The 26060-nt window shown below is 41.2% G+C and overlaps 1 protein-coding gene across 1 annotated transcript; it reads left to right on the top strand.

Moving 5' to 3' along the window:
• Positions 1-258: 258 nt before the first annotated feature.
• sdhaf3 (succinate dehydrogenase complex assembly factor 3) lies at positions 259-2276 on the top strand. Its single transcript, XM_040002737.1, has 2 exons — positions 259-562; positions 1358-2276. Exons 1-2 carry the CDS (start codon positions 386-388, stop codon positions 1550-1552), a joined length of 372 nt encoding a protein of 123 aa, XP_039858671.1. The 5' UTR covers positions 259-385; the 3' UTR covers positions 1553-2276.
• Positions 2277-26060: the final 23784 nt, after the last annotated feature.

Raw genomic sequence — 26060 nt, 5'->3', positions numbered from 1 at the left:
TTACAGAAAGATGATAAGAGTTTTCTCATAGCAGACTTTTCATGATACAACAAAGAATCAGCCACACTGGCTGCTGATCTTGCTTGCTTCTCTCGTTCATAATCAAACATGAAGTTTTCCTTTTGATGAAGTAATTTTTAAAAGTTAAGAGATGAAAATACTTTTCAATAAAAAGTTTTTTCGGCTGAAATAGTCTACTGCACCCAGGAGGGGGCGAAAATGCGCCAGTCATCTACTTTGTTGACTAAACGAAGAAGACCAATTTCCGGACTTCAGTTGAGTAATTGTACTTGGGAATGTTGTGGTCTGGTACTGTGTCCTGTCTGTCGCCGTTTTCCTTTATTTCTTTAATCCTGCCGTGTTAGATACGGTTTCTGTGCACTTGATGGCGGTGTGCGCTCACGTCTCCAGAGTCCGTTCACTTTACAAGAGAATTTTGGTCCTGCACCGCTTCCTGCCCATAGAGCTCCGAGCCCTTGGTGACCAATATGTGAAGGACGAGTTTAGAAGACATAAGAGTGCAGGACCCAAGGAGGTCAAGAGCTTCATGACAGAGTGGGAGGTAAGGCGGGTCACGGCGGTCAAGCCAGCCGCGGCTAGACTTTTGTTGCACTATATTTCAGATATTACGGTACAGGTGCCGACTGTCTTCTTTATCTGCAGATTTTCACCATTTTACTTCATAGTCCAATAGACATCTGGTTATATTTGCAATTAGAATAAATGATCATCCTTATGTTAACGCGTTGTTGAAAATCATTAAGAAGAGACAGAAAATGACAAAATATGAAATAATTTGTCTTCTCACAGTATTCTACGTGTATTTAAAAAAAAAAAAAAAAGTTACCAGAATACGGTGCTATAACTATTTCACTTACTCGGGGTGATCTCCTCTCGACCTCTGGTGACTTATGACCTGTGACCTTGAGCTCAAGGATCTCAAGCATAGCAAAAAATGCATCATGAATATCCGTTACTGCTCAAGAACATTTAAATACATGTCATTTGACTAATATTACTGCTTTTCCTCATTTTCCTACACCACTGGATGCTGTTTTAGCAATGATTTGATGATTAGTAGTTATTTAGTGTGATTTAAATTAGGCCCTAATCCAAAGAAACAATAAAAAATATATGAAACGTTTCTCACTGATTCAAAAAGGAAGACAGGATTTCAGATCATTTGAATATAGTTATTCCCAATAAAGATATTTTTCCATTCATGTTAATGTATATATTTCATTTCATGGCAATAAATGAAATATAGCAGCCACAATGTTTAATAAGTGTGTGGGAGAGCAGATGCTAAATGCTCAAACCTGATGTTTGTTTCCTTCATCCCCAATCTCCCTTGCAGAACTACAAGAACACTCTGCAGACTCAGGTTCTGGAGTCAGCTGGGGAAAGATACAACTCAGTAAAGTTTGGAGACCACTTGTCACAGAAAAAGCTCAATGATTTCCAGGATGAACAGATCAGCCAACTGTATGAACTCATGGTGGAATCCACCAAATCCAAAAGACAGTTTGACATACAAGAGGACAGGAAGTGAAGCTGCAGGCCAGAGAGCAGTGCTTGGACAGAAAGAAAACAAAAACAAACAACATATGACTATGATGAATTTAAACTCGTGAGTGCTTTAGGTAAAGGGTGGTGCTCAAAGTAGTCTTTTAAGAATATTTGATTACGTTAAAATGCTGTGTACTAATTCTGTGTTGCTTTGTGTGACCCTTTTTTGGTGCAAATAAAAGTGATGTCATGCTCCTCCTGAAGTACATTAGCACGCTAGTAATATAAGCATAATGGTCACTCCACATCCAGCCGTATCACAGTACAGCTGTCCAGTGACCGTTTGCATTTTGCCCTGCATTTCTTCAGCATTTTCTGCCCTTTAAAATCTCTAGACAGCTCTTAATGTCTGCCACGTAAATGTGATCCAGCATGTTTAGAGTAGGGTCATCTACTCATTGGGGGGGTCAGTGTTTTAGTCCTCAATTGTCCTTGGGCAAAGTACTGAATCCTAAATTCTTCCCAGTTCATCAGAGTTGTGAGTGTGAATGTTAGATTTTTCACAAGTGCTAAAAGGCATAGAATAAAGTGATGTATTAAAGTCTATTTGTGTGAATATGAAAATGTGGCTTGTAGGATCGAATTCTTTGAGTGCTTAGTAAGACTAGAAAAATGCTATGTAAATATTACTACATTTGCTGTAGCACTATTAATTTAGTTGCACTAGGTTTGTGTTTATCTAAATTGGTAGCTCTAATAGAAACTAAGCAGTTTTCTTGTTTATCTCTTAAATATTTTGAATATCTGTGACACAGCACAGAAAAAGCAACCCAAGGATGTGGACTGAGACAGCCAAGCAGTCAAGACAAGTGTACTTTTTAATCCCAAAAAGTTGATTCTGTTCATCTGGATGTTTTCAGTGGGAGAAATGTTTCCTCACTTATCCAAGTGAATTCTTTAGTCTCAGCTGACTGCAGGTTTCCACAGCTTTATAAAACATACCTTTGCACAATTACTGAAACTATCACCACTGGCGAACAATGGGCTGTGAGATGAGTTTTTACTCCAAGTTTCCTCACAGTGTTACTGGAAGCCAAGGCAATGCCATTCAGAGTAAGCCTCTGGTTAGATGTTATATTTGTAACATTTTTATGGCAGAGTACAATAACCTCAGTTTTATCTGAATTTTGAAGCAAAAAATTAGAGGCCATCCAGGTCTTTCCTGCATTTTAACTAATTGGTGTATTTTATCTGGCTTCATGAATATATAAAGTTAGGTGTCACCTGCATAGCACAAAATGTAATTCTATGGCTTCTGATGATGCTGCCTAAGGAAAACATTTATTATGTAAACAGAATTGGTCCTGGCACCGAACCCTGTGGAACTCTATAATTAACATTAGTGTGTGAAGAGGACTCTCCATTTACATGAACAAATCTATTAGATAGATATGATACAAACCACTGCAGCACAGTACCTGTAATACCTACAGCATGTTCTAATCGCTCTAATAGGATATTATGGTCGACAGTATCGAACGCTGCACTGAGGTCTAGCAGGACAAGCACAGAGATGAGTCCACTGTCAGAGGCCATAAGAAGATCATTTGTAACCTTCACTAAAGCTGTTTCTGTGCTGTGATGAGCTCTGAAACCTGACTGAAACTCTTCAAATAAACCATTCCTCTGCAGATGATCTGTTAGCTGTTTGACAACTACTCTTTCAAGGATGTTTGACATGAAAGGAAGGTTGGAGATTGGCCAATAATTAGCTAATGGTCAACTGATGGCCTTTTAAGTAATGCTTTAACTGCTGCCAGCTTGAAGGCCTGTGGTACATAGCCTATTAATAAAGATAGGTTGATCATATTTAAGATTGAAACATTTGTTAATGGCAGGACTTCTTTGTGCAGTCTTGCAGGAATGGAGTCTAAAGGACACAGTGATGGTTTGGGGCAGGTGTGTCAAACTCAGTTACACACTTTAGGTCGGATATAAATGTATGTGGCCTGCAGGCCTTGAGTTTGACACATTTGGTTTAGAAGAAGTAATTGCTAATTCAGAAAGATCAATTGAAGACAAGAAGAGTCTAAATAAATGTCAGTAGTATTGAAAGAAGCTCTACATAATATTACGCCTGGGAGATGGCTATGAGAACTTTCTCTAAATGTTAAATACTATTTATCATGCAGCCGTAGAACAAACTCGTTATACACATAAAACAAAATCTATATGTGACTCGGATCTTTACACATACCTAAAAGACAAAATGCAGCAGCAAAATCAGTCGACACACACAGCAGTAGGCCTCTCTTCATAAGATAACATAAGAAGAACTTTATTTATCCCAAGGGAAATTCTTTTATCATGCACGTGCTGAATGCAGCAAGAGAGACAGAGGAATAAGATATACAATATATACAATAAGAATATATTAGTAGTATACAGTAATATACAGTAGGACAGTGCAAAATATAATATCAAATAACTCTAACAAAGTAATTATATAACTATATCCTGAAAAATAAATAGTTATGGGAACAGAATAACTTTGGTATTAATCCTCAGGAAAATCAGCTACAGAGTGAGGAAGAGTTGTACAGTCTTATTGCCACCCGTACGAAGGATTTCCTGTGGCGGTCAGTTCTGCATTTCGGGGCAATGAGTCTTTTGCTGCGTTTGCTCTGATAGTCCATCATGGAGGCGTGCGTGGGGTGGGAGGGGTTGTCCATGATACAATGATGGCAGTTTTGAATGCTGTTTTTCTCATTCAAAGTAATCAAAAGCACTTTGGGGACCTTTAGCCTTAAGAACTAATACTTATTAAAGTAAAATACACCAAATGTAAGGAGCTACAGAGAATGTGCCTTACCAGTGTGGAGTCCATGCAATCTGGCTGGGAACCCCCACACATGCAACATGCTTAACAGCAGTGTCCCACTGGAAACAACAGTGACATGTGGACCCTTAGTATTAAAAAAAATTCTATTTAAATAGTAAAAAATTAAATCTATACAATGCAGTTTTGAGAAAGTTCACTGTGACTCACTCAGTACATTATATCTCAGCTACACCTGCCCTCCTGAATCCTCCGGACTCTGAAAAGAACAAGGATAGGACATCTTGGCTTCTCACTTCACCTCTCCACCAAACATTCACCTGGATGCATGCTTCCAGAATCACTGCTCTTAAAATTTCAAAAGTAAGAAAATCTGCCATGTTTACTCCTTAAAGAAATATCCTCCTGACTTACCTGTTCAAATTCAGTGGAGTAATACGCTTCTCCTCTCTTACAGGGATCAATCCTCTGTGATTACCTGTGTCCAGTGTTAAATAGAATCTTTATTCTAATTAATCAGCTGTTGTGTGTGTGACACAATATGACAATATATAATAATACAACAACACTAAATGGAATATGTAAGCAACACAAAAAAAATGGCAATAATGTTAATAGCTGTCATTGCCACTATCATCATCTTTTCTTTTAGCATAGCTATTTGTAGTAAAAATTAATAATTCAAATATTGGATTGTGTTAAGGATTATAATAACAACCAGCAACAACAATAATGGCATTGGTAACAAGCCAAGAAGGAAGAACAGGAGTGATTAATATTAATAATGGATAACTGATTTAAGTTAAATATTAGATATTCCAGAAAATGTTTCCACGAGGCTTTTGTTGTATGTCTGACCAAGTAATATATGATGGGGGAAGATGGATCCATTTGAGTATGTACTGCAATTGATTTGCCAAAGAATAAAAAATGTGGAGTTCCAGGACTCTTTGTGTTTTTGTTTTTTGTATAGTTGCCAGCTTTACTCTTGTTTTTCAAGTAGAATGTTGAAATGACTGAATCTAGAGGAGCGAACCAGCTCATTGCTGGATGGGTCAGAATTATAGAAAATAAGTACAGCGTAGGCTTGTAGTGAAGACCGCCTAAACCGAGACCAAGACCGAGACCAAGTCGAGACGAAACCAGGACAGAGACAAAAAGTCTTTAAACTGCAGCCAGATGCTGCTTCATTTACGGGTCTCAGGCATATTCATGTGTTTTTGCTTTCGCACAGCCCTCCTCACGGCTGTCTACTGTCTCACTCACTCACTGAGAGGACAGACGCACGCTCCACCTGACTGTCGCGTCTCTCACCCTCTCTGTTTTTCACATACTGATATTATCCTATATCCTCGCATGTGATTGGCCACAATATGGAGGGATTGGAGCATAGCTGAGCCACTGAGAGCTGAGCAGCGAAAGGAAATTAAGTGAGGAGCCGGCTCTCGCTCAATGGCTTCTGACTCTTCTGATTCACTACAAAGCGCTCTCTAAGCACGGCTCTTAGAGCGGATGCTTTTGAAATGACTGAAAGATTTATTAGGCTGTGTTTTGAGTTTTGTTTAAAAAAAGAATGACTTCATATAGGAAAAAATATATATCACATATGCAGGACACCTTAAACTAGTTTTTTAATTAAGCAGCAAGGCAGAACAAAGTCAGGCTGTATCAAGACACAGGGACTAAACCCCGATTCAACCAGACCCAGAACTGATCCGGAATTAAAACAGGACTACAACAGTTCAAAATCAGGACTACTGAGGACTTAACCAAGACAGAACCAGAATCAGAACTAGATGATAGTGGCACTAAAAATCATCATAGACCTGCACTTGCCTCTGTCAGTGCGCCCCAGGGCAGCTGTGGCTACAATGTAGCTGCCATCACCAGTGTGTGAATGGGTGGATGACTGGATGTAGTGTAAAGCACTTTGGGGTCCTTAGGGACTAAGTAAAGTGCTATACAAATACAGGCCATTTACCATTTACCACTGCACTTATTTTTTAATTCTACCAAAGTCCACTATTTAGATTGAGAAAAGTTTATATAATTATTTAGCCTTGTTGTGCAAACAAGCCTGCAGAACTTAATAAATACAGAATTTGAAAAGTAACAAATGGTATCTAAAAAGAAACACTAGGTCAGTGGTTCCCAAACTTTTTTTGCTAGGCCCCCCTTTGTTTTACAAGAAAAATGTTGCCCCCCCGCACACGCACGCACAAGCACAAGCACATCCTCCAACCACACACACACATATTTTGCTCCATTGTGGTTTATTTCACACCTCAAACATTTAGTAAACAATTAAGCAAATACAAGTAAACTGCAATAAATTACAGGTTGTAATAAAATAAACTACTAACTCTGTTACGCTACGTCCGCACCTACACGGGTATTTTTGAACACGCAGATGTTTCGTCCACACGTAAACAGCGTTTCAAATCACCGAAAACTGAGATGTTTTTAAAACGCTGTATTTTGCGTTTACGTGAGGACGAGGAATACAGAGTTCGTCACACAACGTCAAAGGTATGTGCCTTTTTTCACATCACGCTGTGCGCCACGTTATTGTTTACATGAGATGAATTGCAGAATGGAGATAGAGACAAAATACTGTTAACCTGACTATCTTCAGTTTTTAAACACTTAAATATAAACACGCAGTTACTGTCCCTCCATTTACAAAGGCAGAGGCATCACGGTGTAATTATTTTACATGTAGTTGTTTTTTTCCTGTGGAATAATATTCAACATTGCTATGAATACATTTTTCAAAAAATGCTTCTCTGTGCAAAATGGGTTTAAAAGCATAAACAGCTGTGGGATCCTGTTTGTCCGTGATTTGAACCGGGGAACAAACTGTGGCAGGATCAGCCTGATGTTACTCGTATCCCGCTGTAGCTTTACTGTATAAAGAGCAAACATCTCCAACATGTCAGGAGTCGTTAGTCATTACAACAAGTGTTTGTGAACTAAAAATCAAGGATGTGGGATCCTGTTTGTCTGTGATTTAAACAGCCAGCAGCCCAGCGCTGCTCCCGACGCAGGGAAAACCAATCCTGCAGGGAGACCTACCTCGGCACTTGTGCAGGTGAAGCCAGAGGGAAGATTTGCTTCACCATATTTTCTAGTCTTTGGCTTAGAATGAAGTTGGTTTGGAAATATATTCAGCGATGCTTCATCTCCTGCTTTGCGTTTGTGTGGGCGCCCCATGCTAGCAGTGTCCAGGTGGTCCCCCCCCCCTTTTCATACCGTCCCCCCTGCAATGGCTCTGCGCCCCCCCCTAGGGGGCGGGCCCCACACTTTGGGAAGCTCTGCACTAGGTACTAGATACATGTTCTGATGAGTTTTGGCAAACAACCATTTGACTAACATGTGTGTCTCACCTGCTCTTGTTCATCTCTGTTCTGTCCTCGTTCTCTCTCTCTCCCTCTCTGTTCCTCTCTCTCCCTCTTTGTTCTGACAATCAAGCCAAACACCAACATCATCAAATATACAGTTGAAACCAGATATTTACAAACTCTTCAGATAAAAAACACTTTTTTAATTGTAACATCAAATCAGACTAAATGTTTATTTTTTTAGGTTGATAAATATAAAAAACATATTTGTTAACTTTAAGAGTAAAGAGAGAAACTATCTGTATTTCTTAATTGTAAATGGCACCAAATTGTATTCAAACTTGAGCCACACTTATGGAGCTCCACAATTCTTTTCCTGGTGTTTTGGTTGACATCTCTTGATGTTCCCATGTCACAGAAACAGGCTCTGTGTTTTGCCTTATATGCATCCACAGCTGTGCCACCAGTTTACTCACATGGACTCTACGAACCTATCAGAAGCTTCTTCAGCTCAGAATGGAATCGTCTGCAGTTTCTTATTAATTAACAATAAACTTAGTGTACATGTGCTCCTAAATTTGATGAAAGTGATTAAAATAGACAGCTCCCTCTTTTTATTCTGACATTTAACTAATTCAAAAGATATTTCAATATTTATTTATCCAAAAGAAAACAAGTTTACTCTAAATTGATGTTTAACAGTAAAAAAAAGTTTTTATGTTTTCTCCATAAAGTGTAAATATCTGGTTTCAACTGTGAATATACTGCTGTGTATTGAAATTCCTCTTGTTTTGCATAGAAATACTGAACAACATACAAAGCATAATATATAAAATAACATCTACCTGAGTTTTTTCTTTGTAAGAAGCTCCTTATGTCCATTGTTGTGGTCATCAGTACACAACTGAAACTGGTTTAGAGAGCTTTATTTAGCCGTGGAGGGTAACAACTGAAAATATGAAATAAACACACATGTAAGCTAAGACTCTCTAAAGAAACAGCATTGTTGTTGTTCGGCTTTTCATTTCACCATTTGTTGATTCACTCGAAGAGCAAGTAACGTGATATGGGTCAAGTGATCAGTTTGATATCAATCTTTTGTGATACACCGTCATATTTACATTATTTGTACGGTACGAATGATTTGCTTTGGTACCTGCTCAAACTTAAGCTCTCCTCTGTCTGCCTGGCTGCGCTTCTCCTACAGCAAACTCGCAGGCAGCAGCTTCCCCCCCCCTCACTCACATGTGTAAGTGCTGTGCTCAGTCGCCTAGTGCCTGACCTCGGATCATACCGAAAATTAGGGGGAATTTACAACTGTGCGGTTTGTGCTTCGAATAATGTGTGTAGTTTTTGTTTTATACAGTTGTCAGTCAGGCATCTAACTATGAAACAAATTACACTCCAAAAGTTAAAAATTACCCGGGCTTAAGCCCAGTAAGTCACCCCCCCGCTCCGCCGATGGTTGACTCCAAATCTCCCGACCACTATGTTGATCTGAGACAGCAAGACTGAGACAGCGAGACCACGTAAGAGTGGCCTCGAGACAACACCGGTCTCGAGACATCCAACTCCAGTACAGCGGACCCTCACTATAACGCGGTTTACCTTTCTCGGCCTCACTGTTTCACCGATTTTTTTTTTTTACAGTGTCCTGATTGGCTGTAGACCATTGTCAACCAATCTTGTGCTGTGTCTCCTGTATAGTACAGAATGCTTGTCAAATTTACATAAATCTTTGATGCTAGCAGTGTGAGTCTGAAGTGCATGTTTGTAAGTTTTCTCCCCAACAAACACAACACATGTCGATGAAACGTTTTGCACCGCCAAAGGCAACTGCGGGTGCCTTTGGTTTCATTCTATAATACTGGACTTATTTTTCTACGAAGGTTTGAACTTTGAGAGTATTTAAACAAGAGAGAAAAGTGTGAAAATGTTCCTGCCTGTCTGAGAAAAGTGTGTAGTGAGACAGCCTTAAAACATCTATAATAATTGTAAAAAATAAAGTTGGCTACTTCGCAGATTTCACTTATCGCAGGTTATTTTTGGAACATAACTCCCACGATAAACGAAGGACCTCTGTAGTTTACATTTGGAAGTACAGACATTTTGAGCAATGCCTGTAAGCAATAGTGGTAGGACCCAACCAGTGTTTAAGGACATTATTTAATGTTTTAAGTAATGGTGTGAATGTCAGATAAACCAACTCAAACAGCCTGGGGGAAAGATGTAAATTGTCATGGCCATTAATCAATTGACATTGATCAATGGTCACTGATCAGTGGTTGCTGATCAGTGGCTGCTGATCAATGGTCATGACAGTTTGCATATTAATGATCAGGAAACTTGTTTGTCAGTGGTGCTCGTTTAGTCATCATGCAAATGTACTGTGTAATTGGGAAAACCTGTATTGAGCTAAGACTGAAGAAGTCACTTGGATGAGTGATGAGTCGATGAGTAGTGGCAGGGCAAGTGTGGGGTTTGAAGGGATTTTTGTCTGGGCTGTGGAACATTGGACCAGGTCTGGATTCAAGAATCAAAGATTTATTTCTGACATGTAAAATGGCGATTTCACTAATTTTCAAATCTATTTTCTTACTGCATTTCTCTTTCCTGTTAGCGCATGGATTAGCTATCGTATAAGTAAGTGTATTTGCTTTGGGATTAACCACAGGATTAGCTCTTGGATGAGATAACTGATTAACTATTAGATTAGTATTTCCGTGACTCTTCTGGTCCTTCAAAAAGCAATGCAAACTAGCCACAGAGATGTCAGAAACTCTCTGATTGATAATTTTATACTACTAAGAAGTGTGTGCTTGTACAAGGAGCATTCAGCCTTGGTGTTACACTCTGCCCAACACTGATAGCTGAAGAATAAAAAGGAATTCAAGCTGAACTTCTGAGTGTGTGCCTCTGGATTCAAGGGGTATTAAAAGGTAAAAGCAGAGGACACAGTAAGTGAGGGTGTGTCTCCTGTTTGAAATGGTAAATGCCCTGTATTTGTATAGCGCTTTACTTAGTCCCTAAGGACCCCAAAGCGCTTAACACTACATTCAGTCATTCACCCATTCACACATGGCAGCTGCATTGTAGCCATAGCTACCCTGGGGCACACTGACCGACGTCACCGGGCCCTCTGACCACCACCAGTAGGCAGGTGAAGTGTCTTGCCTAAGGACACAACGACCAAGACTGTCGGAGCCGGGGCTCGAGCCAGCAACCTTCCGATTACAAGACGAACTGCCAACACTTTAGCCACGATCGCCCCTCGTTTGAAGTCCAGGTGGCAGGTTTTTCTGTGTGCATGCTAGATGCCAAAATGCTCACTCAAAGGGATGTGAAAGCTGTAACATCCTCCATTACTATGGTACAGAACAGATGTGGGTGTGTCCTCATTTCCCAGAGAAGTTCAAGTTCTTGTCAACAAACACACACAATAATGTAAATGGATACATCGCCTAAACATCATCCGGGATTAAATAACCTAAATTTTTGTACTCTGTGATGATCATTTCAACATAATTTACTTTATACATCTGTTAGGTTCCCCTAAAAATGTCCAGGGGATGAGGGAAGGTAACAAAAAGTGTCCGGGTCGAAAGGAGACAGGGAGGCAAAATGGTTAAATTAAAGAGTTTTATTAATGCTTATATCAGTAACTGAACCAAAAGAACTGATCTACAGAATTTAAGGCCTTATAGGCCTATAGAGCATACAGAAAAAACATTTCACTAGTTGTTGGGTCTGCGCTTCCACAGGAACCACTGGTTTAGAAACTTATTCCCGTTAATGACAAGGAAGCAAGACAATCAGCGATCGATCGATTTTACTTGCACAAGGATCTCAGAGCAGCCCTTCTGCCCTTGGTCAGACCACCTCGACCCCGGCCTCCACTTGCTGCCTTTTATTGAAAACAGTTACAGTACACACAAGCACCACCCATTGTAAAACCCTCCTATGGTTATAAAAGATAAGGTACCATGTGTGTATGTGTAAGCACGTGTGTGTGTGTGTGTGAGAATGTGTGTGTGTGTGTGTGTGTGTGTGCGTGCGTGTGTGTGTGTGTGTGTGTGTGTGTGTGTGTGTGTGTGTGTGTGTGTGTGTGTGTGTGTGTGTGTGTGTGTGTGTTTGGGGGTGGGTTTGTGTGACCTCCTGCTCACCAAAAGGGTCATAAAGGCAGGAAGTTTACTAAACAAGAAAACAGAACTCTCACATAGGATGTGCCCCTATAAAACACTACAGCCTCCCCCACCAACAGGCTGGGGAGGGTAATAGAAACAAAATAATATCTTTGATCCTATAGTTTGAACTAAGACTTACAAATTTAAGTAACACAATGACAACATTTAACAATTTGACTCCAACACTAGTTACTTCTATTTCTGTAAGTCGTTTGAAATTCAGGTTTTTTAAAATCTGGGATTTGAAAATGGTTTTTGAAGTTTTTATTATGAATTTAAATCTTTTTTGTGATTTCCATTTTTGATTTGAAATATTTATTAATAGATAACAATTACATTTGAATTAGTGATATAATTTTAAATTATATTATTAAATAATGACCATAGCCCTGTTTAAATAAATAAAAGAATTACATGATCTGTAAATGAATTTACAAATGTATGCTTTATTGCACAATTCATTACTGGAGCACAATATGCATTATTTTGATGCATGTGACCCTGTATTAATATTTAACACACACACACACACACACACACACACACACACACACACACACACACACACACACACACACACACACATACATACAAAAAAAAACAGTCCACTGTGACAAAAATGTATATGTTTATATAATCTTTAAATATCTACTATATTACCAAAATTATTTACCGTTAGCTAAAAATGAGACGTGTTGGATACATTTTTTTCAAACTCTTCCTTTAAGAAAAGAATCAATAGAACATCATGAGTATACCTCACTACAGATGAAACTGATATCAAAAGTAAAAATAACTCTGCAGAAAAATCTTCCACATCATTGCTGAATGGAAAATTACTGCTGCATATGTTTAAGATTGAGCTCATTTCAAATATTTTCATTGATTTGTAGTGGTAGTCCTGTGAGGACCAGGTGTCCTCCATCAACACTGGCCTACATCTAGAAGTATATTAAAATATACTTGATGAAACTCAAGGCCAATATTTTCTAATTCCATGTTCTGTACTTCACACATGATGATGAAGGTGATTAGTAAGTCAAAATTAATTTCTAACTGCTTTTCATTTTATGTATTTTATTAATAGATTAACTCTTTAACAAAGAGTTCACAAAATGTCATTACTAAGTTAAATGAATGATAAAATTATTTTCATTACAATTCATCGCTTGGATTCATGCATAGAAAGCCCTCAGCTTGACCGCACTATCAGAGAGCGGTGTTGCGTTTGCTTTGAATTGCCATCCCCAAAAAGCTAGCTCCTCTTTGCAGGTTGTGTGGCTTTACTGCTTTGGTACACTGTAAAGACGTAAATGCTCATCAATTGAGTTTTGTCATGACAGCTCTTCTAGTCCAAAGAAACATAATATGGACATGTTAAGAAAGTTGAACACTTTCAGATTTTCATTGGACATGTAGTTGTAAAGCAGTTTGGTTGACAGTTCTTGACCTTATCCCAGTTGTGAAAGGTGGTACATCTTTTTCCACTCAGTGGTAACCGCCACTGTGCTGCTGAATAACTGAAAGCTTTCAAGGATAATTAAGGCCACACAACAGTGTGTAATGAGTTTAGTTTTTTTCTTGTGAATATCTTCAGTTTTTTACTGTCATACATGGAAATGCAAAATATGCAAATTTTGGTAGTGTGGGATGCGTTTGAAATTTTACAGCTCATATTACCTTTCAACGTCTGCTTCTTATCTAAGTTTTTTTAAGGAAGAAAGAGGACAGCCCCTCTGTTTTTATATATGTTTTTATTCTTTATGGAATAAAAGAAGCTTCCACTGAAATGAGTCGAGCTAGACAAGGATCCCCCTCCTTTTCTTTTAATAAATCACTATGAATGAAACTGAGCTGCAATTAGAATAGAATAGAATAGAATAGAATTCAACTTTATTGTCATTGCACATGCACAGGTACAGGGCAACGAAATGCAGTTTGCATCCATCCAGAAGTGCTTTAGTGATATAGATATATTACAATATATATTAGCAATAATATAGATATGTGAGTATATTACAGAAATGGGTCTATTATGGTATGTTATAATGTACATGGTATGAAGTATGTTGTGAATATTCTATAACTATAAGTATGTACAGGCTGTAGTGAGTACAAGCTATGTACAGGCTATGAACAGGATATAAATATGAAAAACTATACAGAATATGAAATAAGTAACTTTACAGAATCTGAGATATACAGCTATACAGAAATGGGAACTATGCAAGTTGTAAACAGTTGTAGGATTAAAGATTATCGAATGTACAGAAGGATTATTTACACAGAGCTATACAGTAGTGCAGTTAAGATAAGTGAGGGTGTAGATAGTTTCTACAGAGGCTATATAAAGTGCTAGTGGTTGTGAGTGGTGGTTCAGTCCATGTTATTATTATGTGTTTGAGGGTACAGTTGTCCATTGTGGGTGTGTATGTTCAGTCCATAAGTTTAATGTGGGTCAGATGTCAGGAGGCAGAGTTCAGGAGTCTGACAGTTGTGGGGAAGAAGCTGTTCCGGTACCTGGTGGTCTTAGTCCGGAGGCTCCTGTAGCACCTCCCAGAGGGCAGGAGGGTGAAGAGTCCATGTGATGGGTGACTGGGGTCTTTGATGATTTTCCCAGCCCTTTTCAGACACCGCTTCCTGTAGATGTCTTTTATGGCAGGAAGTGGTGCTCCGGCGATGCGCTGGGCAGTTTTCACGACCCTCTGCAACGCCTTCCGGTCCGAGGCAGAGCAGTTCCCGTACCAGACTGTTATACAGTTGGTCAGGATGCTCTCGATGGTGCAGCGATAGAAGTTCACCAGGATGTCTGAGGACAGGTGGGTCTTCCTCAGAGTCCTCAAGAAGAAGAGGCGCTGGTGAGCCTTCTTGACTAGCTTGGAGCAGTTGGTCGTCCAGGTGAGATCCTCGGAGATGTGGACTCCCAGGAACTTGAAGCTGCTCACACGCTCCACAGCCGTCCCCTTAATGTGGATGGGTGGATGTGGGTCAGCATTCCTCCTGTAGTCCACGATGAGCTCCTTGGTCTTCTCGGTGTTAAGCAGCAGGTTGTTTCTGTCGCACCACTCAGCCAGACGATCCACCTCCTCCCTGTAGGCGGCCTCATCGTTGTCACTGATGAGGCCAATCACCGTGGTGTCATCTGCAAACTTAATGATGGTGTTGGAACCATCAGCAGGTCTGCAGTTGTGGGTGAAGAGGGAGTAGAGGAAAGGGCTCATCACACAGCCTTGTGGTACACCGGTGTTCATTGTGATGGTAGATGAGCAGTGGTTATCCAGCCGGACGTGCTGGGGGCGGTTGGTCAGGAAGTCCAGTAACCATTTGCAGATGAGGGAACTGATGCCCAGGTCTGTCAGTTTCCTGATGAGTTGTGAGGGGTGGATTGTATTGAATGCTGAACTGAAGTCTATAAACAGCATTCTGGCGTAGGTGTTGTTGTTGTCCAGGTGTGAGAGGACAGAGTGCAGTGCGATGGAGACTGCATCCTCTGTGCTCCTGTTCTGGCGGTATGCGAATTGGTGGGGGTCCAGGGTGGGGGGGAGACAGGATTTGAAGTGTGCTAGGACCAGTCGCTCTAAGCACTTAGTGATGATGGGGGTGAGTGCTACTGGGCGGTAATCATTGAGGCAAGATGGGTTGGAGTTTTTGGGTATCGGGACGATGGAGGTGGATTTGAAGCAGGCCGGTACCACAGCGTGGGCCAAGGACAGATTGAATATGTCTGTGAGCACTCCTGCAAGCTCCCCAGAACACGCTCTGAGAACACGCCCGGGGATGCCATCAGGGCCTGCAGCCTTGTGGACATTGATCCTGCTCAGCACCGCTCCTACATCGGTGGGGGAGAGAGTCAGAGGTTGGTGGTCTGGCGTCATGTCTGCTTTGGTTGTGGTTGTGGGGTTCCCTCGCTCAAAACGAGCATAAAAGTTGTTGAGCTCGTTGAGGAAGGAGACATCAGAGGATGCGGGGGAGGGTTTGGTGGTCCTGTAGTCTGTGATGGTCTGGAGTCCTTGCCACATGCGTCGGGGGTTGGAGTTGGAGAAGTGTTCTTCTACCTTCTTTTTGTAATGGTGTTTGGCTTTTTTGATGCCCTTCTTTAGATTAGCCCTGGCTGTACTGTAGGCGTGTGCATCTCCTGACCTAAAGGCGGTGTTGCGGGCCTTCAGGAGGAGACGAACATCCCGGTTCATCCAAGGCTTCTGGTTGGGGTACATGGTGATCCGTTTCTGGGTGGTGACACTGTCTGTGGTTTCGGAGATGTAATCCAGTACAGATGAGGCGTACTGGTCCAGGTCTGTGTGGGTGAACATATTCCAGTCTGTGTTTTTAAATCTGTCCTGGAGCACTGCGTCTGTCCCCTCTGGCCACACTTTAATTGTCCTCACAGCAGGTTTCACACGTTGGATGAGTGGTGAATACCGAGGTGTGAGGAACATTATAAGTATGTTCTGTTCTCAGAAGCTCATTAATCCCATTCACCTGCTTCTCAATGTTGAGCTATTTTTAGATAAGTCACACCCCAACCTAGACACGTCTAGATATAATGAAGGGATAGATTGGATTTAGTTTGGTTATTATTCTGTTACATGTAACTTTTACAGGGAAGATTTCTTTTTCACACTTGGTTACCAATACACTTGTGCAATGTGTGATTTTGTGAACATTTACAAAAAGTCATTGAAACCAGAAAATTTTCTGTACATTTCTCAGATCTGTGCATCAATATAATTCTGTCTCAGAGATCTGCAGATAAGTCATTGTACATTTGTATGACATGCACTGTCAACTATGGGACCAAATCATATCCAGTCAGCTGAATTTACCAAATGTGGACTCCAATCAAGTTGTAGAAAAAGATGACAGGTGATCAGTGAAAACAGGCTGCACCAGAGCTCAATTTTATGGCAAAGGCTTTGAAAACTCGTCTACGTATTTTTTGTTTTTATGTTTAATAAATTTACAAGAATTTCCAGCAAACCTTTTTCACTCTGTCAGCATGGGGTATTGTGTGCAGAATCACGAAATATGGATGATGTGAATACTTTCTGGATGCATATCTATATCAAATAGCATCATTATAGTTTTCTTGATGTTAAGTGCTACAACTAACTCCTTTATTTTACAGACATTTTGACTTTTATACGAAGGTGTCAGTGACCTGTTTTGGTAGCCCAATAAAGGCTCCTATAGTTTCCTACACAAAGATATTGTGTAATAAACACTGCCTTATATCCCTAAGAGTAAGAAGAACGCAGAGCAATAGGTGGTGGGTACAGTGGTTTGAATTACATCTGTTCTATCAATGCATCTGCAGCTACAAGACTCTCTTCCACCACTCTGATCCTCACACAAGTAGGCGACTGCTGACACAGTGGGATTAAAAGTGTAATGGAGAATTTTTCACCTTCAGTAACTACCAATTTCAATAACACAATATTGCCAGTATAACCTAGAAGCGTGCTATTCCTGCATAGTCAACATGTCAAACTTATATTCAATGAACAAATCCCTGAACGCTGTCATGTTATAAAGACCACATAACCTTGAGTCTTGCTTTGGAAATTTTTAAAGAAAAAAACGTTGTGTCAGAAACAAACTATTCAGTCAAAGGTACTTCTAAGTTGTTTTCAAAGTAAAAATATATTAAATTCCGCTGAGATTACATGTAGAAATAAGCTTTAATAAAACAAGATGGAAAATCAAAGACACAAAACGATGAAACTCAAGGCCAAACATTTATTTACTGAAAATATTTTTTTTATTGAAAGAAATGTTGATGACTTTATCACAAAAACAGTCACCTTAAGGGACTTCATATTTTAAGGTAAAGAGCTTTGCAGTATGGATCTTGTAGAAAATATGGATGTTCTGCTTAGAGCCATGATTAGTGCCTCTGGGCTGTTTTTCAGTCCAGTTCTGTCCAGCCACTGGGGGGGATTTCTCAATATCACCTACTGATATTGTATTCTCCTCGCTCAGGGGTGGGCAATCTCAGTCCACGAGGGCCGGTGTCCCTGCAGGTTCTAGATCTCACCTTGGGTCAACACACCTGAATCACATGATTAGTTCGTTACCAGGCCTCTGGAGAACTTCAGGACATGTTGAGGAGCTAATTTAGCCATTTAAATCAGCTGTGTTGGTTCGAGGACACATCTACAACCTGCAGGGACACCGGCCCTCGTGGACTGAGATTGCCCCCCCCTGTCCTAGCTTTTATCTAAATGCCTGCCTCACACAAATATCATTATTGCCTCACATAACTGTACAAGACCCTAAGAGCCTTCATTTAATCAGGAATCCAATGGAGATGTGGCAAGCAACACTAGAGGCCAGCTTCAAGCCAGTTCCACAAGTTCCCATCAACTTCGGGATTTGATGATGGAGAAGCTAGATCATTAACAAGAGTGGCTATGGATGACATCAAGTTGTATGCCAGGAGTGAACAAGACATCAACTCACTGATCCACACTACTAGGATCTACAGCAAAGACTTTGGAATGTCATTCGGACTAGAGGAGTGTAGTTGGATGTTAACAAAGAGAGGGAAGGTAGTCAGAAGTGGGGGGATTGCACTGCCAGAAGGCAACATTGCAGATATTGAGGACAGCTACAAGTGACTGGAAACCCCAAAGGCAAATGGGACTATGAAGAGGCAAAGCTGCAACCACCAACTATCTGGAGAGGGTAAGGGAAGTCCTGAGGAGTCAGGTGAATGGGATGAACAAGATCTGCCTGGATACTAAGCTGGCCAAAGGAGGAGATGGAAGCCCCTGACATCAAGACAAGGAAGTTCCCTACCATGCATGGAGTGCATCACTCCAAATCACACCAAAGCATACCAAGACTGTATGCTAAGCACAAGGAAGGAGGCTGGGGCTAATGAGTGTCAGAACCTCTATTGAGGATGAAACAAAGATCCATGAGAACATTGGGAAGATGGCCCCAACTGATCATGTCCTTAGTGAATACCTCAGACAGCAGAAACCTGAGAAAGAAGAAGAGCAATCATGGAAGCACAGGCGCCAACACGGTATGCACCACTGGCAGATAGAAGAAGTGGCTTACATCGAGAAATCCTACCAATGGGTGCACAAAGCTGGACTGATAGACAGCACATAGGCACCAATCATGGCCACCAGGAATGAGCTGTAACCACAAAATCAATAGAGACAGGGTGCAAGATGCAGCAGACAGGGCATACATGGGACGCCTTAACCAAGTGGCTGGCGTAGTGTGCAGGAACATCTGTGCTAGTCACAGATGATGACTAGCACATCATCTGTGTTGATGAAGTGCTGATGTCAAAATGGGATAAGCCCTCCAGGGTTGAGAATGCCTGAGCTAAGATACTGTGGGACTTGTAGATATAGATGGACAAACTCGTGATGGATAAGCAGAGTAAGTGGACCCAAGACGAGGGCGCTAAGCAAATACAGTGTGCACAAAACGATGGTTTAATAAAACTGGTGAGTTACCTACCTAATGAAAGTGGTTGTTAATCTCAGATACCATCAGTATGCTATCAAAGGATAAATGTCGATTTTGTAAAATGAAAATTCTACATAGACCTTAACCCCGTCAGGCAGATCATTAACAAGACTGCCTACCTATACCGACTACGGAAATGGTGCAATTATAAGCCACCCCCTCTGCATGGATGACATCAGGGTGTATGCCAGGACTGAACAAGACATTGACTCACTAATCCACACCACTAGGATCTTCAGCAATGACATCGCAACTAATAATAATTCACATTAGCAGTAATGACATCTGGTTACGTCATATGGAGGTCACAAAAATTTAAACTCGATCGGTATTGTCAAAACAATGCCAGACTGTAGTTTTCTCAGGTCTCATCCCCAATCAGACCCGGAAGGACATGTTTAGCAGCATGTTCTTGTTAACCTCTTAAACCCATGGGTTTTCTGCTTGAAAAAAAAGACATGCTTAACCTCCTAAGACCCAAACTCTTTCATGGCATTCATTTTTAATTTTTCTTTGCTATTTGGGTTGATTGGGACCTAAAGAGTGTAAAAACAAAGAATTACCTTTTTTTTTTTTTTAAACTAATTTTTGTTTATGAGAAAAATGAGATCCACATATGAGGACATTTGTTTCAACTTTTGATAGAACAGTGGCAGTATAATGTCCTCGTAAGTGAATATCAGGACCTTGTAGAGAAAAATTAAGTATTTTGGTCTAGACGTCCCAAAATGTGATGTCCACATACGTGGACGGCAGGTCCTAGGAGGTTAAAATGAATTGATTATTTCTCTGCAATTAAACTCTGTAAACTATCTTGGTGTCAAAATAAAGCTAACACCTGTAAGACTTAGTCATAGGTGTAAGCATCACAGCAGATGCCAATGTGTCAAAGTACCTGAAAATATGCAACAGTAGACCAAAAACTGATGAAAACCATGAATTGGCAAACTTCAAAACCCACTGTGTTAAACGACCTACAGTAGCAACATTCGATGTTACTAATCAGATTTATTTTATAAAACAGTAGCTATTGCATGCAATAAACTGTATGCTTTACGGCCCCAAGTGGAGGAGTTCAAGTATCTCGGGGTCTTGTTCGCAAGTGATGGGAGAAGGGAGCCGGAGATCGACAGACGGATTGGGGCTGCAGCTGCAGTAATGCGGACGCTGCACCGGTCCGTTGTGGTAAAGAGGGAGCTGAGTGTAAAAGCGAAGCTCTCAATTTACCGGTCGATCTACGTCCCTACCCTCACCTATGGCCACGAGCTGTGGGTAGTGACCGAAAGAACGAGATCGCGGATACAAGCGGCAGAAATGAGCTTCCTCCGAAGGGTGGCTGGCCTCTCCCTTAGAGATAGGGTGAGAAGTTTGGCCATCTGGGAGGGGCTCAGAGTAGAGCAGCTGCTGCTCCACATCGAAAGGAGCCAGCTGAGGTGGTTCGGGCATCTGACAAGGATGCCCCCTGGGCGCCTCCTGGGTGAGGTGTTCCAGGCATGTCCCACCGGGAGGAGGCCCCGGGGCAGACCCAGGACATGCTGGAGAGATTATATCTCTCGGCTGGCCTGGGAACGCCTTGGTGTTCCCCCAGATAAGCTGGAGGAGGTGGCTGGGGAGAGGGAGGTCTGGGCTTCTCTGCTTAGGCTGCTGAGCATAGAGTACAAACATGCTGAGGGATTGGCTGTGTTCGTTCAGTAAGAGAGTCAAAAACTAACGTGCACACTTATGTCTGCATTTTTATTTTGTTAAATATGAATACAGTGATAGCAGAAGTGCTGCCATGTGTCAGAAAGAGAGGACCAATGTGTTTATTTGGTAGTTCAATGAAAGGCTTCAGTTAGCTAAGAGTGAGAAAAATAATTTGCATTCACATTTGCTGTTTTGTCTTGCTATACAATATTTGAAATTTTAAAAAAACAAACAAAAGACAACATTTTTGGAAATATTTGTGGGTGTTTTCTTGTTTGTTTTTGGTTTTTTTTGTACTACTTGAACACTAAAGTGGCCCTCACATGAGTTGACAGTGTCAGCAGTGGCCCACGGCTCATTTAAGTGTGACGCCCCTGATGTAGGGAGTGCAAAGAGCTGGAGTGTGTATGAGAGCAAGTGGGGGGTGGGGAGTTTTTGTGCACAAATTGTGCATATGAGAGAGAAAACTGCTTTTATAGCCTTCATTTTAAATTATGTTTTGAGAAGATTTGGTGTCCAACTTAGTGGCATTTTAGCTTTGCCTAAAGTTACAGTTTGCAGGTGTTACAGCTTACAGTTATTATTAACATAAGCACTTGGTCATAGCGCTTGGTCATCTGATTATTGTTTTTTTCTTTCTTTCTTCTGTGTTGTTGTGATATATACAGTAAATAAAGTATATACAGTAAATAAAATTTAATTGACTTTAACTGAATCTGTCTTCTGCTTATTCAATTCAGGGTCGCATTGGGGGGTTGGAAGCTATCCCAGCTGCCACAGGCCAAAGGCACAGTGCATCCTGCTCATGGTGCCAATTTATCTCAGGGTTGGTATAAAAGCCACTGAACTATTTGAATACTAGTTATTTATAACACCTAGCATGTAAAGCTTCTTTCTAAACTTGAGCGGTTTCAGATGCTTTTTTTAAAAAACAAACTCTGAGTTCTCTGATTGCAGGGTTAAGGTGCTTTTAACCTCTTGAAAGTACTTCTGCTTCTTGTCTTCCCCAAATGACAACATTTAATGCCTTTAATATCATTCACTGTACCTAAGGGCAAACCAGGACACAAAAGGACAAACACTTGCCTTCCTTTAAGTACATTCTAGAGAAGAAGCTGAAAAACAATCATCTGTCAAAGTGTGTTCAGTAGAGCATTGTTTGTTGAAAGCAAACACTGCATCTGTGGTATCATATTGGTTGCTCCCATAGCGTAGGCAGTGCTACACTGACTATAAATGGTTCAGCATAGACACACAGACAGAGAGGTAGTGTTTAAAGTTGAGGACTGTTAATTATCATTGTTAACTAAGTCACTGATCATTTACAGTATTTCCAAGAGTCTGGCAGTCTTTTGCTAGAATAGAATAGAATAGAATAGAATAGAACATCCTTTATTGTTCTTTAGTGAGGAAATTCAGGTGTTACAGCAGCAAAGTGACAGACAGATGGGGCATGCAGATTCACACAAAAGTAAAGAAAAAATAAAAAACAAAAAAATAATAGACTCTGCAGGGCAACTTTACAACATAAGAAAACCCCCCCCCCCCCGGTGCATTTATTAAAAATAACCTACTCAGATTCAAAGAAATGAGCTGAGTGAGATCATTAAAAAAAAGATGTACAAAAAGTGCTGTATATTTGTGCTTCAAAACAACAATGACAAGCTATTTACAGAAAACTGGAAAAACTGTGCAACAGCAGGGATGTAAACAACTTATTGTGTTTGTTGGGAGCAGTGATGGTTATAAAGTCTAACAGCTGCTGGGAGGAAGGACCTGCGATAACGCTCCTTTATGAACCTAGGATCCAGCAGTCTGCAACAGCTTTGTGCATGGGGTGGGAGACATTGTCCAAGAGTGATGTATTGCCAGAGTTCTTCTCTTTCCTACCACCTGCACCGGGTCGAGGAGGCATCCTAAAACAGAGCTGGCCTTCCTGATGAGCTTATAGAATCACTTTTTCTCAGCTGTAGATAAGCTGGTGTTCCAACATAAAACACCATAGAAGATGGCTGACGCCACCACAGAGTCAAATAAGGTCGTTAGGAGCGCCCCTGCACTCTAAAATATCTCAGTCTCTTCAGCAGGTAGAGTCTGCTCTGACCTCTCTTAAAAAAAGCATCAGTGTTGTGACTCCAATCCAGCTTAATGTTCAGGTGAACACTGAGGTGCTTATAAGAGTTCACTATCTCAGTGTCAGGTGCCTTGATGTTCACTGGTGTTGGTGTGGTGGGTCTGCACCAGCAGAAATCCACCACCAGCTTCTTGGTTTTCCCAGGATGATGGAGATCATGAGACGGTTCTGCTGGTACCAGTCCACAAAGTCCTGAATCCACTCTTTGTCCTCTGAGTCGTCCTCACCTGTGTAAGTCTGCAGTGTTTAGGGTGAACAGGAAAGCTACGAGCACAGTTCCCTGCTGGGCCCCTGTACTGCACTCCAGCCTGTCAGAGCCATAGCCCTGTGTCATTTATACAGTGCCAAATCATAACAATGGTTGCCTCAAGGCACTCCTAACAGCTCTAGCTTGTCCCTCAGAAGTCCAGGCTGGATAGTGTTAAAGAACTGGAGAAGTCAAAGAACATGATCCTCACAGTGCTTCCAGGCTTCTCCAGGTGGGTCAGACCTTGGTACAGGAGGTAGATGATGTCATCATCCACCCTGATGCCAGGCTGGTAGGCGAACTGCAACGGATCCAACGAAGACCTCAACAGGGAGCGGAGATGATTTAGGACCAGCCTCTCGAGGGTCTTCATCAGACATCAGCCTGTAGCTGTGCAGGTCCTTTGGATATGTAGACTTTGGTACAGGTACCACACAGGAGGTCTTTCCCCAGCTTCAGGACCATGTTGAACATGTTGAACATGTATCTGTGCAGCATCTCAGGAGCCTGGAGCTGATGCCATCTGGACCTGCACCCTTTCACACCTTGATCATTCCAACCTCACGTGTTGAAAGGGACAGGATGATGGTGAGGGAGGGGGCCTGTAGGATGGAGTCTTTTTAAGCCTCTTCAAAATCCCACTGATGTTGTTCTGCAGCAGTTGGTCCTCCATCTTCTTCCTGTAGATCTTTTTAGTTCCGTCCCCGATCTTCTTCTTGGTTTCTTCTGCAGAGCTCTTGGCTCCTCCTTATTTCCTGATCTAAAGACTCTCTTCTTCTCCTCGAGGAGAGTCTTTTTTCATGGCTAATCCAGGGCTTCTTACTGCAGAGGGGCACAGTGTTAATGAAGTTAATGTAGCCATGGATGCAGTCTGTTATACTGTGAATGTCCTTGCCCGTGAGGAGCACAAAGCTCTTTCCACACAGTGGAGCTGAAGCAGTCCCTCGGAGCTTCTTCAGTCTCTTCAGACCATCTCTTCACTTTGCATGTCACAGCTGGTTCTCTGCGTACAAGGGGTGTATACATAGGCTGGGGATGAAGCAGGTTGTGATCTGAGTCCCCAGGGGGAGTTAGAGGTGATGAACTGTATGCCTCCTTGGTCTTGGCATACATTAAGTCCAGCATTTTATTGTATTTGGTGTGGCAGAGACATGATTCAAATTCCCAGAGATCAGAAAAGGGCCTGGGCATGCTGTGTTTGGAGATACCCTCCTCTTTTCTTACCGTGAAGTCATTGCTGAGTTTACTGAATCTGCTTTTGGGTCCTTTCCCTCATGCCAGCCTCCGGGCCGCCCTGTGACAGACGTGAGTCCCACGTCTCTTTCTACCCAAGGAAACATGCAGCACGGAGAGCTACCAGCTGATCTCTGGTGTAAACAACTGAAGCATGGCTGCTCACACGGTCTCTGAGTACAAGGACCATAAAAAAGAAAACAAAAACAAAGTGGTCCAGATTCAGAAAAAGCTCCACTCCAGTGTGTGTACAAGCAAACCAGAAGAAACAGAAATGCACAGTATGTCCAAAAAAATAAAATAAATTAAAAATTGACACTCAGTATTGAGTAGGAGCTGCTGTAACAGTCTGCCTGCTCCCCTGGCTCTGGAAGTAGATAATATAAATGTTAATGTAACTTTAACGCTTGTTTGCTCTTAGGGGCGCCAAGTGTGCCCACAGAAAAGAGGGTCCAAAGGGTATCCAGACACTTCTCATGCAGGATCAGAGGCCAGACTTTATTCAGACAGCTGGAATTTTATTTTACTTTTACCCTAACGCTGGGTCAATATAAACATGATTCAGTTGAAATGAATCACTGGTATTTGCAGATATTAAAAATTGATGCATTGAAGCTAATTGGGACTGTTATTGGAAATCTGTGGCTGCTGCACTACTAGTTACAGCAGTAACCTAAATAACTAGTAACTCAATGAGCGATGACAGAAGCTAAAATTTGTGTCATATCATCATTGAAATAGTAACCACTCTATTACCTTTGTGCAGTAACTTTAGGCTAGCACTACGATAACAGTAAAACACATCGTTACATGAACATAGGTATTAACACACATTAACATTTCTGAGTGCTTACTCACTGACTTATTAAAATCACTGTATAAATGTGTGTGTCCATTTATTCTCCTTACCTGTAAACCAGGGGTTTCAAAACACAAGCCCTGGGGGCAGAATCAGACAGGATTTATCAGGGATTAAATGTTGTTCAGCTCCTTTACACTGATAGAAAGGGGAGTTTCAGTGATCTAGCTCCCTGATATAAACCCTGACCTCTGATGTAAACACTGCTATATCACCAGAAGTCAGCAAGAATGGATTCTGGAGTTTTCCCATACTTCTGTTAGTAACATTCTATGAGAGGTTTGGTACTGCGAGTATCACTTTAGCATCGATTAATTTTTGAAAAGTACATTATCATAACACATTATCCTCCATTTTATTGTAGATGCGCTTTTTTGTGTTTTACAACACAGCTTCATTCTGTGTACTAGCATCTGGGAAACAGGTTGAATATGTTAAAAAGCACATCACTAATAAAAAAAATGCTAAAGTGATGCTCCCAGTTGAAACAAACTTACACTGAACCTCTGTACATGTTCAGGAGCAGGTTGAATGTGCAGC

This window comes from Simochromis diagramma, unplaced genomic scaffold, assembly GCF_900408965.1.
Source record: "Simochromis diagramma unplaced genomic scaffold, fSimDia1.1 OVJJ01000449.1, whole genome shotgun sequence".
NCBI classification, from domain to species: Eukaryota; Metazoa; Chordata; class Actinopteri; order Cichliformes; family Cichlidae; genus Simochromis; species Simochromis diagramma.
Note: the sequence above shows the minus strand (reverse complement) of the source record. Positions and strands in the feature narration are given on the sequence as shown.

What these genes read in the sequence shown, in the direction of transcription:
- sdhaf3 (XM_040002737.1), top strand. Translation starts at nt 386, where the DNA reads ATGGCGGTGTGCGCTCACGTCTCCAGAGTCCGTTCACTTTACAAGAGA. An exon ending in GCTTCATGACAGAGTGGGAG is followed by an intron (nt 563 to 1,357) that starts GTAAGGCGGGTC and finishes TCTCCCTTGCAG; the next exon opens with AACTACAAGAACACTCTGCA.